Source organism: Oncorhynchus gorbuscha, linkage group LG15 (assembly GCF_021184085.1).
Source record: "Oncorhynchus gorbuscha isolate QuinsamMale2020 ecotype Even-year linkage group LG15, OgorEven_v1.0, whole genome shotgun sequence".
Taxonomy (NCBI): Eukaryota; Metazoa; Chordata; class Actinopteri; order Salmoniformes; family Salmonidae; genus Oncorhynchus; species Oncorhynchus gorbuscha.
In genome coordinates, this window is record NC_060187.1 from 35,898,639 (window position 1) to 35,916,762 (window position 18,124).

At 43.5% G+C, this 18,124-nt stretch overlaps 1 protein-coding gene across 1 annotated transcript in view; it reads left to right on the forward strand.

Annotated features, from left to right (window-relative positions):
• Positions 1–16,085: 16,085 nt before the first annotated feature.
• The window catches only part of LOC123997549 (procollagen galactosyltransferase 2-like), a 43,579-nt gene continuing 41,540 nt past the window's right edge, over positions 16,086–18,124 (forward strand). The window contains exon 1 of the mRNA XM_046301908.1: positions 16,086–16,438. Coding sequence (XP_046157864.1) covers positions 16,200–16,438 — 239 coding nt within the window. The 5' untranslated portion in view covers positions 16,086–16,199. The remainder of the gene's footprint in view (positions 16,439–18,124) is intronic.

Sequence of the window (18,124 nt, forward strand, 5' to 3'; positions counted from 1 at the left end):
GAAGGAAGAGTCAGTGAGTGGCTTATTTTGAAACTCTGAACTCCTGCCTTTTTGAAGGACTTTTTTATTATGTTGATCCAGTTCATTATTTTTAGTTTTTAAAAATGTTTTTTGTTTGTTTTTGTTTTTGGCTTCTATCCTAGTGCATCACCTCCTGCAGGCTACAGCTCTATAGGTCAGAGTTCCTGTGTCACTACACAACCTGTCCTCTTAAATATACCCTCAATGCGAATATACCAGACCATGGCTATGTGAAACACACTCAACTTCATATGCATAGATGCAGACACAAAGTGCACACTCATACATACAGACACACGCTCATACAGACAGACCAATGCAGATAGACTCGTGTGTATGTGTGTATATATATATACACACAGTGCCTTGCGAAAGTATTCGGCCCCCTTGAACTTTGCGACCTTTTGCCACATTTCAGGCTTCAAACATAAATAATATAAAACTGTATTTTTTTGTGAAGAATCAACAACAAGTCAGACACAATCATGAAGTGGAATGACATTTATTGGATATTTCAAACTTTTTTAACAAATCAAAAACTGAAATATTAGGCGTGCAAAATTATTCAGCCCCTTTACTTTCAGTGCAGCAAACTCTCTCCAGAAGTTCAGTGAGGATCTCTGAATGATCCAATGTTGACCTAAATGACCTAAATACAATCCACCTGTGTGTAATCAAGTTTCCGTATAAATGCACCTGCACTGTGATAGTCTCAGAGGTCCGTTAAAAGCACAGAGAGCATCATGAAGAACAAGGAACACACCAGGCAGGTCCGAGATACTGTTGTGAAGAAGTTTAAAGCCAGATTTGGATACAAAAAGATTTCCCAAGCTTTAAACATCCCAAGGAGCACTGTGCAAGCGATAATATTGAAATGGAAGGAGTATCAGACCACTGCAAATCTACCAAGACCTGGCCGTCCCTCTAAACTTTCAGCTCATACAAGGAGAAGACTGATCAGAGATGCAGCCAAGAGGCCCATGATCACTCTGGATGAACTGCAGAGATCTACAGCTGAGGTGGGAGACTCTGTCCATAGGACAACAATCAGTCGTATATTGCACAAATCTGGCCTTTATGGAAGAGTGGCAAGAAGAAAGCCATTTCTTAAAGATATCCATAAAAAGTGTTGTTTAAAGTTTGCCACAAGCTGCCTGGGAGACACACCAACCATGTGGAAGAAGGTGCTCTGGTCAGATGAAACCAAAATTGAACTTTTTGGCAACAATGCAAAACGTTATGTTTGGCGTAAAAGCAACACAGCTCATCACCCTGAACACACCATCCCCACTGTCAAACATGGTGGTGGCAGCATCATGGTTTGGGCCTGCTTTTCTTCAGCAGGGACAGGGAAGATGGTTAAAATTGATGGGAAGATGGATGGAGCCAAATACAGGACCATTCTGGAAAACCTGATGGAGTCTGCAAAAGACCTGAGACTGGGACGGAGATTTGTCTTCCAACAAGACAATGATCCAAAACATAAAGCAAAATCTACAATGGAATGGTTCAAAAATAAACATATCCAGGTGTTAGAATGGCCAAGTCAAAGTCCAGACCTGAATCCAATCGAGAATCTGTGGAAAGAACTGAAAACTGCTGTTCACAAATGCTCTCCATCCAACCTCACTAAGCTCGAGCTGTTTTGCAAGGAGGAATGGGAAAATATATCAGTCTCTCAATGTGCAAAACTGATAGAGACATACCCCAAGCGACTTACAGCTGTAATTGCAGCAAAAGTTGGCGCTACAAAGTATTAACTTCAGGGGGCTGAATAATTTTGCATGCCCAATTTCTCCGTTTTTGATTTGTTCAAGTTTGAAATATCCAATAAATATCGTTCCACTTCATGATTGTGTCCCACTTGTTGTTGATTCTTCAGAAAAAAATAGTTTTATATCTTTGTTTGAAGCCTGAAATGTGGCAAAAGGTCGCAAAGTTCAAGGGGGCCGATGTTTTGGGTGAATGTTGGAAGCAGCAACTATGGGTTTCTGCTGCTGGACTTATTCATGTGCACTTCTAGTGTTTATTACTCTCGCCACTGCATTGGTAGCCCAGCCTCCACTTCTCTTCAACTCAGCAGTATTGATGCTTACTGGCAGCGTGGAGTCACCCTCTGTTGACACACACACACACACACACCGCCTTTTCATGGAGTGAAAAGTGAGATTTAAAGGGAAAGAGGTGTGGTTGCCTGGGAGACACAGCCCTCAACGTTATTCTGTCATCATTACTCGATCGTTCCTTTTTCATTTGATTCAGTACTTTTTGTTTTTCTATTAAAAATAAAAACACAGGAGCTGTTCATCTGCTGTGTGTATCTATCAGTGGTGGAAAAAGTACCCAATTGTCATACTTGAGTAAAAGTAAAGATAACTTAATAGTAAATTACTACTTGAGTAAAAGTATTTGGTTTTAAACATACTTGGGTATCACAAGTTAAAGTATGGATAATTAACTTATATTAAGCAACCCAGACTGCAGTTTTCATTATTTACAGATAGCCAGGGGCACACTCCCAACAGTCAGACATAATTTGCAAACGATGCATTTGTGTTTAGTGAGTCCGCCAGATCAGAGGCAGTAGGGATGACCAGGGAGGTTCTGTTGATAAGTGTGAATTTGACCATTTTCTGTCCTGCTAAGCATCCCAAATGTAAGAAATACCTTGGTGTCAGGCGAAAATTGTGAGGAGTAAAAAGTACATTATTTCCTTCAGGAATGTAGAGAAGTAAATGTTGTCAAAAATATAAATAGGAAAGTACGGATACCAAAAACCTATGTAAGTAGTACTTTAAAGTATTTCTACTTAAGTACTTTTAACCACTGGTGTCTGTGTGACTTGAAGGTGGTATGTGGTTAACAGGTTAACAGAGTAAGGAAAGTCGTTTCATGCTGACATCACTGTTGGATTGAAGAGTCAGTAGATTTTCCTCGGGTACTGTTCCCAAAGCCATGGTGCATGTAGAATGTAGACACCTTCTGGTCCAGACTGATGCTTTGTGCCATCTGGTGGTTGAATATCAGAATTGCACCTGAGGCGTCATGAATTACAAAGCCTATTCAATAGGGCTGGGGGAACTCACGATAAGATATTATCACAGATACTTATGTATTGTGAATCTATATGTATTGTGATTTTTATTGCGATTTGATGTCCCAAACATATGGCTCATGTCTGCTGCAGAGAGGCGAGAGACCCATGCGCAAACCAGTTTTGATCAGTCATTGTTTTTCAGCACTTTTATTTCATTTGGAGAACAAGCTATGAAGGAAAACTACTGGAATTTTCGTGCAGGTACAGCCAACCAGCGCAAAATGAATGTGATATTGTCAAGACAATACAATATACAGTGGCAAGAAAAAGTATGTGAACCCTTTGGAATTATCTGGATTTCTGCATAAATTGCTCATCAAATTTGATCTGATCTTTATCTAGGTCACAACAATAGACAAAGTGCTTAAGAAAAACAACAATGTGTGTTATTAGTTTGTCTATATTGAATACATAATTTAAACATTTACACTGTAGGTTAGGAAAAGTATGTGAACCCCTAGGCGAATGACTTCTCCAAAAGCTAATTGTCAGGAGTCAGCTAACCTGGAGTCCAATCAATGAGATGAGATTGGAGATGTTGCTTAGAGCTGCCTTGCCCTATAAAAAACACTAACAAAATTAAAGTTTGCTATTCACAAGAAGAATTGCCTGATGTGAACCTTGCCCTGAACAAAAGAAATGGAATTGTTGACTTACATAAAGCTGGAAAGGGTTACAAAAGTATCTCTAAAAGCCTTGATGTTCATTGGTCCACGGTAAGACAAATAGTCTATAAATGGAGAAAGTTCGGCACTGTTGCTACTCTCCCTAGGAGTGTCTGTCCTGAAAAGATGACTGCGAGAACAAAGCGCAGAATGCGCAATGAGTTTAAGAAGAATCCTAGTGTGTCAGCTAATGACTTACAGAAATCTCTGGAACATGTTAATGTCTCTGTTGACAAGTCTATGATACATAAAATACTAAACAAGAATGGTGTTCATGAAGAAGCACAGAAGAAGCCACTGCTGTCAAAAAAAAACATTGCTGCACGTCTGAAGTTTGCCAAAGTGCACCTGGATGTTCCACAGCACTACTGGCAAAATATTCTGTGGACAGATGAAACTAGTTGAGCTGTTTGGAAGGAACACAAAACACTGGAGAAGGAAAGTCACAGCACATCAAAATCTCATCCCAACGGTAAAGTTTGGTGGAGGGAGCATCATGGTTTGGGGCTACTTTGCTGCCTCAGGGCCTGGACTGCTTGCTATCATTAATGGAAAAGTGTATCAAGACATTTTTCAGGAGACTGTTAGGCTGTCTGCCAATTGAAGCTCAACAGAATTTGGGTGATGCAACATGACAACGACCCAAAACGCAAATCAACAACCGAATGGCTTCAACAGAAGAAAATACGCCTTCTGGAGTCCTGACCTCAACCCAATTGAGATGCTGTGGCATGACCTCGAGCAATTCACACCAGACATCCCAAGAATATTGCTGAACTGAAACAGTTTTATAAGGCGGAATGGTCCAGAATTCCTCCTGACCCGTTGTGCAGGTCTGATCCGCAGCTACAGAAAACGTTTGGTTGAGGTTATTGCTGCCAAAGCAGGGTCAACCAGTTATTAAATCCAAGGGTTCACATACTTTTCCCACCCTGCAATCTGAATGTTTACACGTTGTGTTCAATAAATACATGAAAACGTATAATTGTTTTGTTGTTAGTTTAAGCAGACTGTGTTTGTCTATTGTTGTGACCTCGATTATTACATTTTATGACCAATTGATGCAGATATCCAGGTATTGCCAAAGGGTTCACATACTTTTTCTTGCCACTGTATATTGTCAATAATTACCCCCCCCCCCCCATCACCACTGTATCCTCACAACTATCGATAGAGATCTTTCAATTTACCTTGTACCTTGGGTCATTAGTGGGTCACGAATGGATTTGTTTAATTTGGAAACCAGCACAGGTTTTGAGTGTTAGTTTATAGTGCTACTGTTCTTCACAAGGGGCTAGAGCGGATCACTCGCTCTCACACACTCACATTCTCGCTCACAGGGGCACATATAATAATAATAATAATAATAATAATAATAATAATAATAATAATAATAATAATGCAGCCACTGTACAGCAGCACAGGGAGTGTCCCAGTGGGCCTAGTTCCTACAGCCAGCCAAGGAGAGAGAGGGAGCGACAGAGACTGATGTTGCCTGTTAACCTCAGACAGGAATATGGGCAAGACAACGTTATTTCCACAATGAGGTAAGGACCCAATAAACCCCTCCCTTCCTGTGTGAGTGTGCTCTCATTAGGGTACAGCATTTTCTAGCAGTCTGGCTGAGAGGTTTGAGCCCCAGTTTGCAGTGTGTCACACACACGCACACACAGTTACTGGAGGTTTATCTTCTCGAACTGTGTGGTCAAGGGGCTACTGGTACTGTGAGCCACTGTGAGATCCTAGTGGAAGTAAGTGATGGAATGATGCCTGGCTAGGGGAGGGGCTTTATGATGATTGGCAGGCTCTAGCTCTATCCCCATTGGCTAGTCTCTCCCAGTGAGACTGCTGGCTCCGTCTAGTCAACGCTCTGCCAGCCTGACTTCACTCAGCTATTACTCTTAACTCAATCCAGCAGCTTCTAACTCTCTCCATTTCTCTCCTTCAACCCAACTTACACACCCGCAGGCAGCTCTTGGTTCCTGGCTCCATCTCCATTGCAGTAGCTGTCTCTGCCTCTCCAACTGTCTCCCTATTTGTTTGTGAAACTTTGATGCTGATCCATATGATTACCAAGGCCAACACCCTTTCAATCAGAGGAGCCACAGTTACAGATGCACTATAATGGATTGAAATGCATTGTCATTCAAACGGCCTCTCCTAGTATTCAATGCTCTTCACATGGGATGTCGGAGAACTTGCGTCATACACTTCCAGTATGTATCAGTAGCATTCACCTGGGAATAGTCCCTGTCATACAAGTACTGTATCTACTTTACATGATTAGGGAGGGAGCCGTAACATCCACTTTAATATAGTGCACATAGGCCCTACTGTATGTACAGCTGTGAGAGGAGAGGAGGCTGTACGTGACAGGCTACTTGTGTCTGAGTCTCTCCTCTACCCTCTGACCACATGGAGTGTTTTCTTCCACCATCTGTGGCTGAGAGCCCTGGAAGAATGAAAGAATGGGACTTCAGATCCCCCCCCCCATCTCCCTCCCCCCTCCCCCTCTCTCTGTGTGCACCGGCCACACCGAGAGCTCCTTCTGCTGGGCAGCCTGCTCCAGTGATCTTTCATAAAACACACTTGGAAGCCGCAAACAGAGAACAGACATTTTGTCCTGTTTCTGTGGGCATATTTTTCTGTCCAGCTTGTGACCAATGGTTGGGTGTGCATAATTCCTCTCCTCTCCCCCCTGCTCTAGTGGCTCCATCACTCTGATGGACAGGCAGGAAGACGGTTCTCCTCTCAACCACACAGAGAGATTTATATAACCCAGCTCATTGGTACATGCCTGTCTACTGAAATCACTTGGTTTGCACTCAATTGTGTGAGTCATGTTGACTGAATGCTAATTTTTGTAGACTTACAATATTCAGTGCTCTTGTAGAATTGTGCTGTTTTCTTCCAAAGGAAACATGAGATTTATTTTAGGGAAATAAGGCACATTACTCCCATGCCAACATCTAACCATCCATTCATTACATTTACAAAGCTATGAGAACCTACCCTGCTATTTTGAGTGGCTCTGAAATTCTGGTTTTGACCACAGTTTAGAACATCATAAGCTTGGCAGTAGTCAGGATGGAGCATGCAAGTTAGAATTAGTCTCCCTTCCAGACAAAATGGAACTATGCATTTATCCCAAACAGAAGTGAAATGACAGCTGTTAATGCAGCTCTGCATTTACAAAGGTTGAAAAGGACAATGGATTGCATGTAAAGTACTGTGCCTTCGGAAAGTGTTCAGACCCCTTGACTTTTTTCAAATGTTGTTATGTTACAGCCTTATTCTAAAATGGATTCATTTAAAAAATCCCAGCAATCTACATACAATACCCCATAATGACAAAGTAATCTATTTTAGCAAATGTATTAAAAATAATAAATATAAATACTTTATTTACGTAAGTATTCGGACCCTTTGCTATGAGACTGGAAATTGAGCTCAGGTGCATCCTGTTTCCATTGATCATCCTTGATTGGAGTGCACCTGTGGTAAATTCAATTGATTGGACATGATTCGGAAAGGCACACACCTGTCTATAGAAGGTCCCACAGTTGACAGTGCATGTCAGAGCAAAAACCAAGCCATGAAGTCAAAGGAATTCTCCGTAGAGCTCCGAGACCGGATTTTGTTGAGACACATCTACCAAAGAGACACAGGCTACCAAAAAATGTCTGCAGCATTGAAGGTCTCCAAGAACACAGTGGCCTCCATCATTCTTAAATGGAAGAAGTTTGAAACCACAAAGGCTCTTCCTAGAGCTGGCCGCCCGGCCAAACTGAGCAATTGGGGGAGAAGGGCCTTGGTCAGAGAGGTGACCAAGAACCTGATGGTCACTCTGAAAAACTTCCAGAAGGACAACAGAGGTCTATCCCATCTCCACAGAGGAACTCTAATCTCTGTAGCTCTCCACCAATCAGGTCTTCATGGTAGTGGCCAGACGGGAGCCACTATTCAGTAAAGGCACATGACAGCCCGCTTGAAGTTTTCCAAAAGGCACCTAAGACTCTGACCATGAGAAACAAGATTCTCTGGTCTGATGAAACCAAGATTGAACTCTTTGGCCTGAATGCCAAGCATCACGTCTGGAGGAAACCTTCCTATGGGGAAACATGGTGGTGGCAGCATTATGCTATGGGAATGTTTTTCAGCGGCTGGGACTGGGTGACTATTCAGGATCGATGCAAAGATGAACCTAGCAAAGTACAGAGAGATCCTTGATGAAAACCTGCTCAAGACCTCAGACTGGGGCGAAGGTTATCCTTCCAACAGGACAATGACCCGAAGCACACAGTCAAGACAACACAGGAGTGTCTTCGGGACAAGTCTCTGAACATCCTTGAGTGGCCCAGCCAGAGTCCGGACTTGAACCTGATCGAACATCTCTGGAGAGACTTGAAAATAGCTGTGCAGCAATGCTACCCATCCAACCGGACAGAGTTTGAGAGGGTCTGCAGAGAAGAATGGTAGAAACTCCCCAAATATAGCTGCTCCAAGCTTGTAGCGTCATACCCAAGAAGACTCAGCTGTAAGAAGACTCTAGTCTGTAATTGCTGCCAAAGGTGCTTCAACATTGTACTGAGTAAAGGGTCTGAATACTTGAATACTTGTGTAAATGTTATTTCAGCTTTTTATTTGAAATAAATGTGCAACATTTTGTAAACCTGTTTTTGCTTTGACATTATGGGGTAGTGTGTGTAGATTGAAGGTGAAAAAACAATTTAATTAATTTTCGAATAAGGCTGTAATGTAACAAAATGTGGAAAAAGTCAAGGGGTCTGAATTCTTTCCGAAGGCACTGTATGTAAGTAACCACAATTACAAAGGAAATGCTTTGGGGTGAAATTGAGACCATATGGGAACATTTCAGAGTAGGCTGGGAGGTATCCCACTGGGCACAAACTGGTTGTGTCAGTGTTGTTTCAACATCATTTGTCAAAGTATTGTGATGTGGAAAATACATTGGATTTGATATCAACTGTTTTCAGGTTGAAATTTCAACCACAGGATTATGTCCTCATGGTAATCCATTTTCAACATAGATAATAAACCTTGTATAACATACTGTATGTTGAATTTGTACCTTTTGAAACAATGTCAGATCTACAACGCTATATATCCACTATCAGACAAAAAGGGTACGCTGGGCAGCACCTACTTGGGGGGTTCAGTTATCCATTTTGGTCTCCCATCCGTAGCTTTGATATTTGTCACTGACACCTACCCATGTTCTATCGTGAAAGTTATTGAGGAATCTCATAACTAAATAGATTCACCGTTACTATCAAAGTAATTCCAACGGTAGGTTTTAACAGAGCAAATTAAATGTAACCATACTTTATACGTCATATCATCAATGATACTATTTAAGTCTATATAGCAAAGTCATCAACAGCATTTGTTTTAAATTCAACCCAGGGTTCAATGAAAATAGACTACATGTAGGCTTAGGGTTTCAAGCTTAGGTTGATTTCTAATTTAATATTCAGGTTAATAATTAACATGTTGGATTCACCTCTCCATCGCAACCAAAAATCAAAGTGCCATATAAAGTTCCGAAGAAGAAGCCTGAAGGAGGAGAGATTACTAGAAACAAACTTTTACCCTTTTATCTGTGGATTAATTGTTGGAGTAGAGGACCTTGTGCATTTTAGGTAAAATAACAACCCAATGTTTATATCCTAGGACAAATTAGCTAGCAACAGCAAGTAATCTCTTCTTCTTTGGAATTTATATGGCGGTTGGCAACCACCTTTTAAGGTGTATTACCTCTACCAACTGGGAATTGCAGAAGTGTCATTGGAGACAAATAGAACCAAGTTCTATTTTAGTGCCTGGCTACGCAGACGCTCGTTGGGTGCAATGATTGAATAACATATGTAAATTTATTTTGCAACGCTCGCTCACGTGACGTGAGGGGTGTGGTCAGCATGTTAGGCTACTGTGTGAAGGAACATGGATGGATTCAACCTCTGCTACTATCTCTATAGGCACACTAGAGGGAGCTAGGAGATTGACCTTGCTCAGCACAATGGACAGACAGACATTTCTACTTAGTACTCCTGTCTAGACATCTTTCATCAGAAACATCCATCCAACTACAGGGTTAATGGTATTGTACACTCATTAGAACATTTCAATCAGGAATGAAAACATCAACAGGTGGCTTCACACTTATGCAAATAAGTGGAGGGCTGAGTTTAGTCAGAGGGTGAGATTGGCTGGGTGTCTCTGTCTGTCTGCAGCTGGGACTGGAACTGATGTCACTGATGACTTCATGGTACTTAGAGAACCCTGCTGCTGCTGCAGCTGCACCATCCAAGAAGCAGTCAGTCAGAGAGGAGGAATGGGAAAAGAATGGAAATACAGAGGGATGGGGAGAATGAGGAAGTGGGGAATGGAGGCATGAAGACAGGGGCTTGTGCAGAGGAATGATGTACCATACACGAGAGCAGGAGAGGAGGAGTTGAAGAAACAGCAGATGGAGGAAGGATAATGTAGAACACAGCCATGCTGTGGTAAAATTGGTTTGCGTTTCGATATTCGGACATTCAAACTTCAATAGCTCAAAAAAGATTTGAGCTACATACAGTACCAGTCAGAAGTTTGGAAACATCTACTCATTCCAGGGTTTTTCTTTATTTTTACTATTTTCTACATTGTAGAATAATAGTGAAGACATCACAACTATGAAATAACACTTATGGAATCATGTAGTAATCAAGAAATTGTTTAACAAATCAAAATATATTTTAGATTCTTCAAAGTAGCCACCCTTTGCCTTGGCATTCTCTCAACCAACTTCACCTGGGATGGTTTTCCAACAGTCTTGAAGGAGTTCCCACATATACTGAGCACTTGTTGGCTGCTTTTCCTTCACTCTGCGGTCCAACTCAACCATCTCAATTGGGTTGAGGTCGGGTGATTGTGGAGGCCAGGTCTTCTGATGCAGCACTCCATCACTCTACTTCTTGGTAAAATAGCCTTTACACAGCCTGGAGGTGTGTTGCGTCATTGTCCTGGTGAAAAACAAATGATAGTCCCACTAAGTGCAAATCAAATGGGATGATGTATCGCTGCAGAATGCTGTGGTTGCCATGCTGGTTAAGTGTGCCTTGAATTCTAAATAAATCACTGACAGTGTCAACAGCAAAGCACTACCACAACATCACACCTCCTCCTCCATGCTTCAAGGTGGGAACCACACATGCGGATATCATTTGTTCAACTACCCTGCGTCTCACAAAGACACGGCTGTTGGAACCAAAAATCTCAAATTCAGATTCATCAGACCAAAGGACAGATTTCCACCGGTCTAATGTCCATTGCTTGTGTTTCTTGGCCCAAGCAAGTCTCTTCTTCTCATTGGTGTGAACAGTTGTGCCCAATAATGTTTTACCATGTTTTGTGCTGCTACCATGCTGTGTTGTCATGTGTTGCTGCCATGCTATGTTGTCTTAGGTCTCTTTTTATGTAGTGTTGTGTTGTCTTGTTGTGATGTGTGTTTTGTCCTATATTTCTATGTAATTTATTTATATTTTTAATCCCAGACCCTTTTGCCTTTAGGTAGGCCGTCATTGTAAATAAGAATTTGTTCTTAACTGACTTAGAGTTAAATAAAGGTTATATAAAAAAATGAAAAATACATATGTGTTTTTTCATAGTTTTGATGTCTTCACTATTATTCTACAATGTAGAAAAAAGTCTAAATAAATAAAAACCCTTGAATGAGTAGGTGTGTCCAAACTTTTGACTGGTACTGTATATTTTTTAATGAATGTTGGAATGATTTTATGGAAAAAAACAAAGGCTGTGCAAAATAACTCTCCATATAAGGAATAAATTAAAGTTGCAATGAGGTTTCTAAGTCATGTGGGTAAAGAGCTATTGAAATTATATACTTTCAAATATTTATATAAAATGGTGTAAATTGTGTAAAACCAAAGGCTGTGCAATGTGTGTCCCTCCCCTTTTGAAATATACAAAGTTGGTTTGAGGTGCCTAGGTCATGTGATCAAGAAGCTATTGATATTTGAAGTAAAGAAAATTGAACTAATAAACGAAGTTCAAGTAAATATATATATTTTTTCATGTACAAAGTCCATGTGATGTATGTCCCTACCCAGTGAACATTCCAACGTTGGTTTGAGGTGTCTAGGACACATGGTCAGAGCTATTGAATTTTTTATAAATAAATAAATATAGATTTTTAAATGTTGGAATACTTTTATGAGGAAACCAAAGGGTGTGCAATATGCCGCTCTATGTAAGAAATAACGATTGAAATGAGGTGGCTAAGTCACATGGTTGAAGAGCAATTGATGTTTGAATACTGTGTGATCAAGCACTTTGAAGGTCCCTAAAATGTTGCATTGACGGTGCGCGAGGCTTACTACACCGTTGCTGTGTGATTATGAAACTCGGATTGTAATCGGGAAAATAAGACTTGTTCAATGTTTTACACTTTTTTTCCTTCATAGAGAACCTGAGGTATGTAGCTCCACACCGCGTGGCCGCGGCCACCCTAATCTGGTGGTCCCAGCGCGCACGACCCACGTGGAGTTCCAGGTCTCTGGTAGCCTCTGGAACTGCCGATCTGCGGCCAACAAGGCAGAGTTCATCTCAGCCTATGCCTCCCTCCAGGCCCTCGACTTCTTGGCACTGACGGAAACATGGATCACCACAGACAACACTGCTACTCCTACTGCTCTCTCTTCGTCCGCCCACGTGTTCTCGCACACCCCGAGAGCTTCTGGTCAGCGGGGTGGTGGCACCGGGATCCTCATCTCTCCCAAGTGGTCATTCTCTCTTTCTCCCCTTACCCATCTGTCTATCGCCTCCTTTGAATTGCATGCTGTCACAGTTACCAGCCCTTTCAAGCTTAACATCCTTATCATTTATCGCCCTCCAGGTTCCCTCGGAGAGTTCATCAATGAGCTTGATGCCTTGATAAGCTCCTTTCCTGAGGACTGCTCACCTCTCACAGTTCTGGGCGACTTTAACCTCCCCACGTCTACCTTTGACTCATTCCTCTCTGCCTCCTTCTTTCCACTCCTCTCCTCTTTTGACCTCACCCTCTCACCTTCCCCCCTTACTCACAAGGCAGGCAATACGCTCGACCTCATCTTTACTAGATGCTGTTCTTCCACTAACCTCATTGCAACTCCCCTCCAAGTCTCCGACCACTACCTTGTATCCTTTTCCCTCTCGCTCTCATCCAACACCTCCCACACTGCCCCTACTCGGATGGTATCGCGCCGTCCCACCCTTCGCTCTCTCTCCCCCGCTACTCTCTCCTCTTCCATCCTATCATCTCTTCCCTCTGCTCAAACCTTCTCCAACCTATCTTCTGATTCTGCCTCCTCAACCCTCCTCTCCTCCCTTTCTGCATCCTTTGACTCTCTATGTCCCCTATCCTCCAGGCCGGCTCGGTCCTCCCCTCCCGCTCCGTGGCTCGACGACTCATTGCGAGCTCACAGAACAGGGCTCCGGGCAGCCGAGCGGAAATGGAGGAAAACTCACCTCCCTGCGGACCTGGCATCCTTTCACTCCCTCCTCTCTACATTTTCCTCCTCTGTCTCTGCTGCTAAAGCCACTTTCTACCACTCTAAATTCCAAGCATCTGCCTCTAACCCTAGGAAGCTCTTTGCCACCTTCTCCTCCCTCCTGAATCCCCCCTCCCTCTCTGCAGATGACTTCGTCAACCATTTTGAAAAGAAGGTCGACGACATCCGATCCTCGTTTGCTAAATCAAACGACACCGCTGGTTCTGCTCACACTGCCCTACCCTGTGCTCTGACCTCTTTCTCCCCTCTCTCTCCAGATGAAATCTTGCGTCTTGTGACGGCCGGCCGCCCAACAACCTGCCCGCTTGACCCTATCCCCTCCTCTCTTCTCCAGACCATTTCCGGAGACCTTCTCCCTTACCTCACCTCGCTCATCAACTCATCCCTGACTGCTGGCTACGTCCCTTCCGTCTTCAAGAGAGCGAGAGTTGCACCCCTTCTGAAAAAACCTACACTCGATCCCTCCGATGTCAACAACTACAGACCAGTATCCCTTCTTTCTTTTCTCTCCAAAACTCTTGAACGTGCCGTCCTTGGCCAGCTCTCCCGCTATCTCTCTCTGAATGACCTTCTTGATCCAAATCAGTCAGGTTTCAAGACTAGTCATTCAACTGAGACTGCTCTTCTCTGTATCACGGAGGCGCTCCGCACTGCTAAAGCTAACTCTCTCTCCTCTGCTCTCATCCTTCTAGACCTATCGGCTGCCTTCGATACTGTGAACCATCAGATCCTCCTCTCCACCCTCTCCGAGTTGGGCATCTCCGGCGCGGCCCACGCTTGGATTGCATCCTACCTGACAGGTCGCTCCTACCAGGTGGCGTGGCGAGAATCTGTCTCCTCACCACGCGCTCTCACCACTGGTGTCCCCCAGGGCTCTGTTCTAGGCCCTCTCCTATTCTCGCTATACACCAAGTCACTTGGCTCTGTCATAACCTCACATGGTCTCTCCTATCATTGCTATGCAGACGACACACAATTAATCTTCTCCTTTCCCCCTTCTGATGACCAGGTGGCGAATCGCATCTCTGCATGTCTGGCAGACATATCAGTGTGGATGACGGATCACCACCTCAAGCTGAACCTCGGCAAGACGGAGCTGCTCTTCCTCCCGGGGAAGGACTGCCCGTTCCATGATCTCGCCATCACGGTTGACAACTCCATTGTGTCCTCCTCCCAGAGCGCTAAGAACCTTGGCGTGATCCTGGACAACACCCTGTCGTTCTCAACTAACATCAAGGCGGTGGCCCGTTCCTGTAGGTTCATGCTCTACAACATCCGCAGAGTACGACCCTGCCTCACACAGGAAGCGGCGCAGGTCCTAATCCAGGCACTTGTCATCTCCCGTCTGGATTACCAACTCGCTGTTGGCTGGGCTCCCTGCCTGTGCCATTAAACCCCTACAACTCATCCAGAACGCCGCAGCCCATCTGGTGTTCAACCTTCCCAAGTTCTTTCACGTCACCCCGCTCCTCCACTCTCTCCACTGGCTCCCAGTTGAAGCTCGCATCCGCTACAAGACCATGGTGCTTGCCTACGGAGCTGTGAGGGGAACGGCACCTCAGTACCTCCAGGCTCTGATCAGGCCCTACACCCAAACAAGGACACTGCGTTCATCCACCTCTGGCCTGCTCGCCTCCCTACCACTGAGGAAGTACAGTTCCCGCTCAGCCCAGTCAAAACTTTTCGCTGCTCTGGCCCCCCAATGGTGGAACAAACTCCCTCACGATGCCAGGGCAGCGGAGTCAATCACCACCTTCCGGAGACACCTGAAACCCCACCTCTTTAAGGAATACCTAGGATAGGATAAGTAATCCTTCTCACCCCCCCCCTTTAAGATTTAGATGCACTATTGTAAAGTGACTGTTCCACTGGATGTCATAAGGTGAATGCACCAATTTGTAAGTCGCTCTGGATAAGAGCGTCTGCTATAAATGACTTAAATGTAATGTAAATGTAGCTAAAATCGTTCGCTGCAACCACACAATAAGAGTATTTACACATTTATACACATTTCCATCAGAACAGCATACAGTTTATGCATTTTGCATACATAGACTTGAACTGACAAACACAATATTGCGAAATGTACAACCATCTTTTGCACTTCAGGTACAATTTCCGTTCTTCTTTCACCCAACATTATTGAATGATAATTGCCTATTGTGTCTAGGCTATCAGTTTTATAGAACAGGAAGCTTCAAGCTGCTGGATTTGAGTAAGAAAATGTATTATTTACCTACTAAAATAATGTTATTGGCCATGTTTGGAGCCACCTCTTCTATCTGTGCTGTTAGACACCTGTTAGATTCCCCATGATGTTTTATCAGCCCCTGTCCTGCCTCTGTAGCCTAGTCTCCAAGAGAGAGAGGGGGAAAGCTGTAGGAGAGGTATATGAACGTTTTGGGGAGCAGCCAGCGGGGAGGAGGTAGACAAGAGATGTTACCCCTCTCTCCAGTGGAGGCTGCTGATGGGAGGACAGCTCATAATAATGGCTGTAATGGCGCAAATGGAATGGCATTAAACACTTGGAAACCTTGTGTTTGACATACGTAGAATGTATGCACACATGACTGTAAGTCGCTTTGGATAAAAGCGTCTGCTAAATGGCATATATTATTATTATTATTATTATTATGTATTTGAAACCATTCCACTGATTCCGCTCCAGCCATTACCACGAGCCTGTCCTCCCTAATTAAGGTGCCACCAAACTCCTGTGCTCTCCCTCGTCCACACACTCCATCCCATTCCCTTCCTACCTTCTTCGCTCCCTCCCACAATCGCTCACTCTTATATTCAGTCGCGGCAGAGTTCAGGTTGGGATAACGGTGTTATCTGGGAATGATGCCGGCGGTTGGAGCCGTGGGAGTCGGACTGCTCTGCGCGCTGCTTGTCGCCCTCATGCCGGGTGGCATGTCGGACTTGGTGACTCTGGTGCAGGACTCGGTCCGACCCGAATCGTCACTGCTGATGCCAAAAGTCATGATCGCCATTCTGGCTCGCAACGCAGCGCACAGCCTGCCGCACTACCTGGGCTGCATCGACAGGCTAGACTATCCGAAGGAGCGGATAGCTATCTGGTGAGAAACGCAACTAACTTTTTAACAACTTTATTCCGGTCAAATCTTCTCCAATAGCCAACAGCGGGGATCATCAACTAAATTCATCCGCGGGACCATTTTTCTGGAGCGGATGGTCGGGGGTCGGAACATAATTACAAATAATTTCTAGACTGCAACTATTTCACAAAAACATAATTTCAAACCTTGCTTACATTTGTATACGATCACGCCTCTCTATTATGCGTGGGAATAGGCCTTCCAATACGAAAATCAATTGGAGATGATTTCCTGGTAGGGTTTTTTTAAACAGTATTTCATGTCCAGTAATATATATATATATATATATATATATATATATATATATATATATATATACTTGACATGTAATAGTGTGTGTGTTTTAAACAAGATTTGCTCAGAAAACTTGGAGGCAAATAAAATCACCCACGGGCGGAGGGCCGCCTGTTGTGGCACGCCCGCGACAATTCTTGCTTTGCACTTTACTATGGGAAAAAAAGTACACACATATAAGTAACATAGAGCTTATTGTTATCGGTATGGTGTCGGTATTATAATGAGAACCTCCTGTCCTGCCCACGTACAGAACAGAGACGCTGCTGTCAGCGTGAACGAGACTTGTTGCTGCGTTTTACAATGCCCTCTCCACGCGTGTCTGCTGGGTTCCTAATTGCATGTTAGGAGTAGATGAATGGGCAGAGCATGTTGTTGACGGTGTTTTTATTATTATTATGCACACATTGCAGAAATCAGGGGGCTTAAAACAGCAGCCAGGTGTGGGGGGGTGGGGGCCCATATCGCCAAAAGTCTCCATCAATTCTCCATAGGCAGTTACACAGGGGGTGGACTTGGATAACAATTCGGCTCTGGCATTTTATCCACACCCATTGTGCTGGTTGGTTGATTTGTTTCGGCATTTTCTCTGCTGTCACTGTGCATCTTCTTGTTGTCTGTCTGCCTCTCTGCTTAAGCCTTAAACATTATAAAAGCCAAGCTGTCTTAAGGTGTCATCATGCTTCAGTTCTGCTGGCGGCTAGCCAAAGTCGGCTAAGTGAACCAAACGAATATGTTCGTATACTCCGTTAAAAGACATTCGCTTGAAAAACGAGGAACAAAAGCGGCAATAGTACAGTTTGTCCATTTTGAGACGCTGTAGCCAGTATACACTTCCTCTAAGTAATCATAATTAATCTAAGACAACTCAATAATCTGTCATTAATTTAGATGTTTTTTTTGCAGAGGAGATCTTAGTTGCGCTATTTTACATCTAAGGAAGATGTTTGGGGCACTGTTTCGAAATAAAGAAATGTCTCTCATTGAAGGACAACATAGACTTTACTGAAGAATCTATATTGTTGACCAATCACCGACGAATGGGTGTAGACTAAAGCTACCGACTTCGGCTTGCCTCAAGAAAAAATTGAATGTGCCCCAACAACCAAAAACAACCTTACCGAAGTCCAAAACGAACAAAAATGTAACAAAATGTCGTCATAATATATGCACAAACTCTTCCCAACTGTTTCGGCTGGGAAGCATGCAGACGCCTTTGGACTACAGTGCCCTCAGAAAGTATTCAAGCCCCTTAACTTTTTCCACATTTTGTTGTGCTACAGCCTGAATTTAAAATGGTTTAAATCTAGCTTTTTTTGTCACTGGCCTACACACAGAACCCCATAAGGTCAA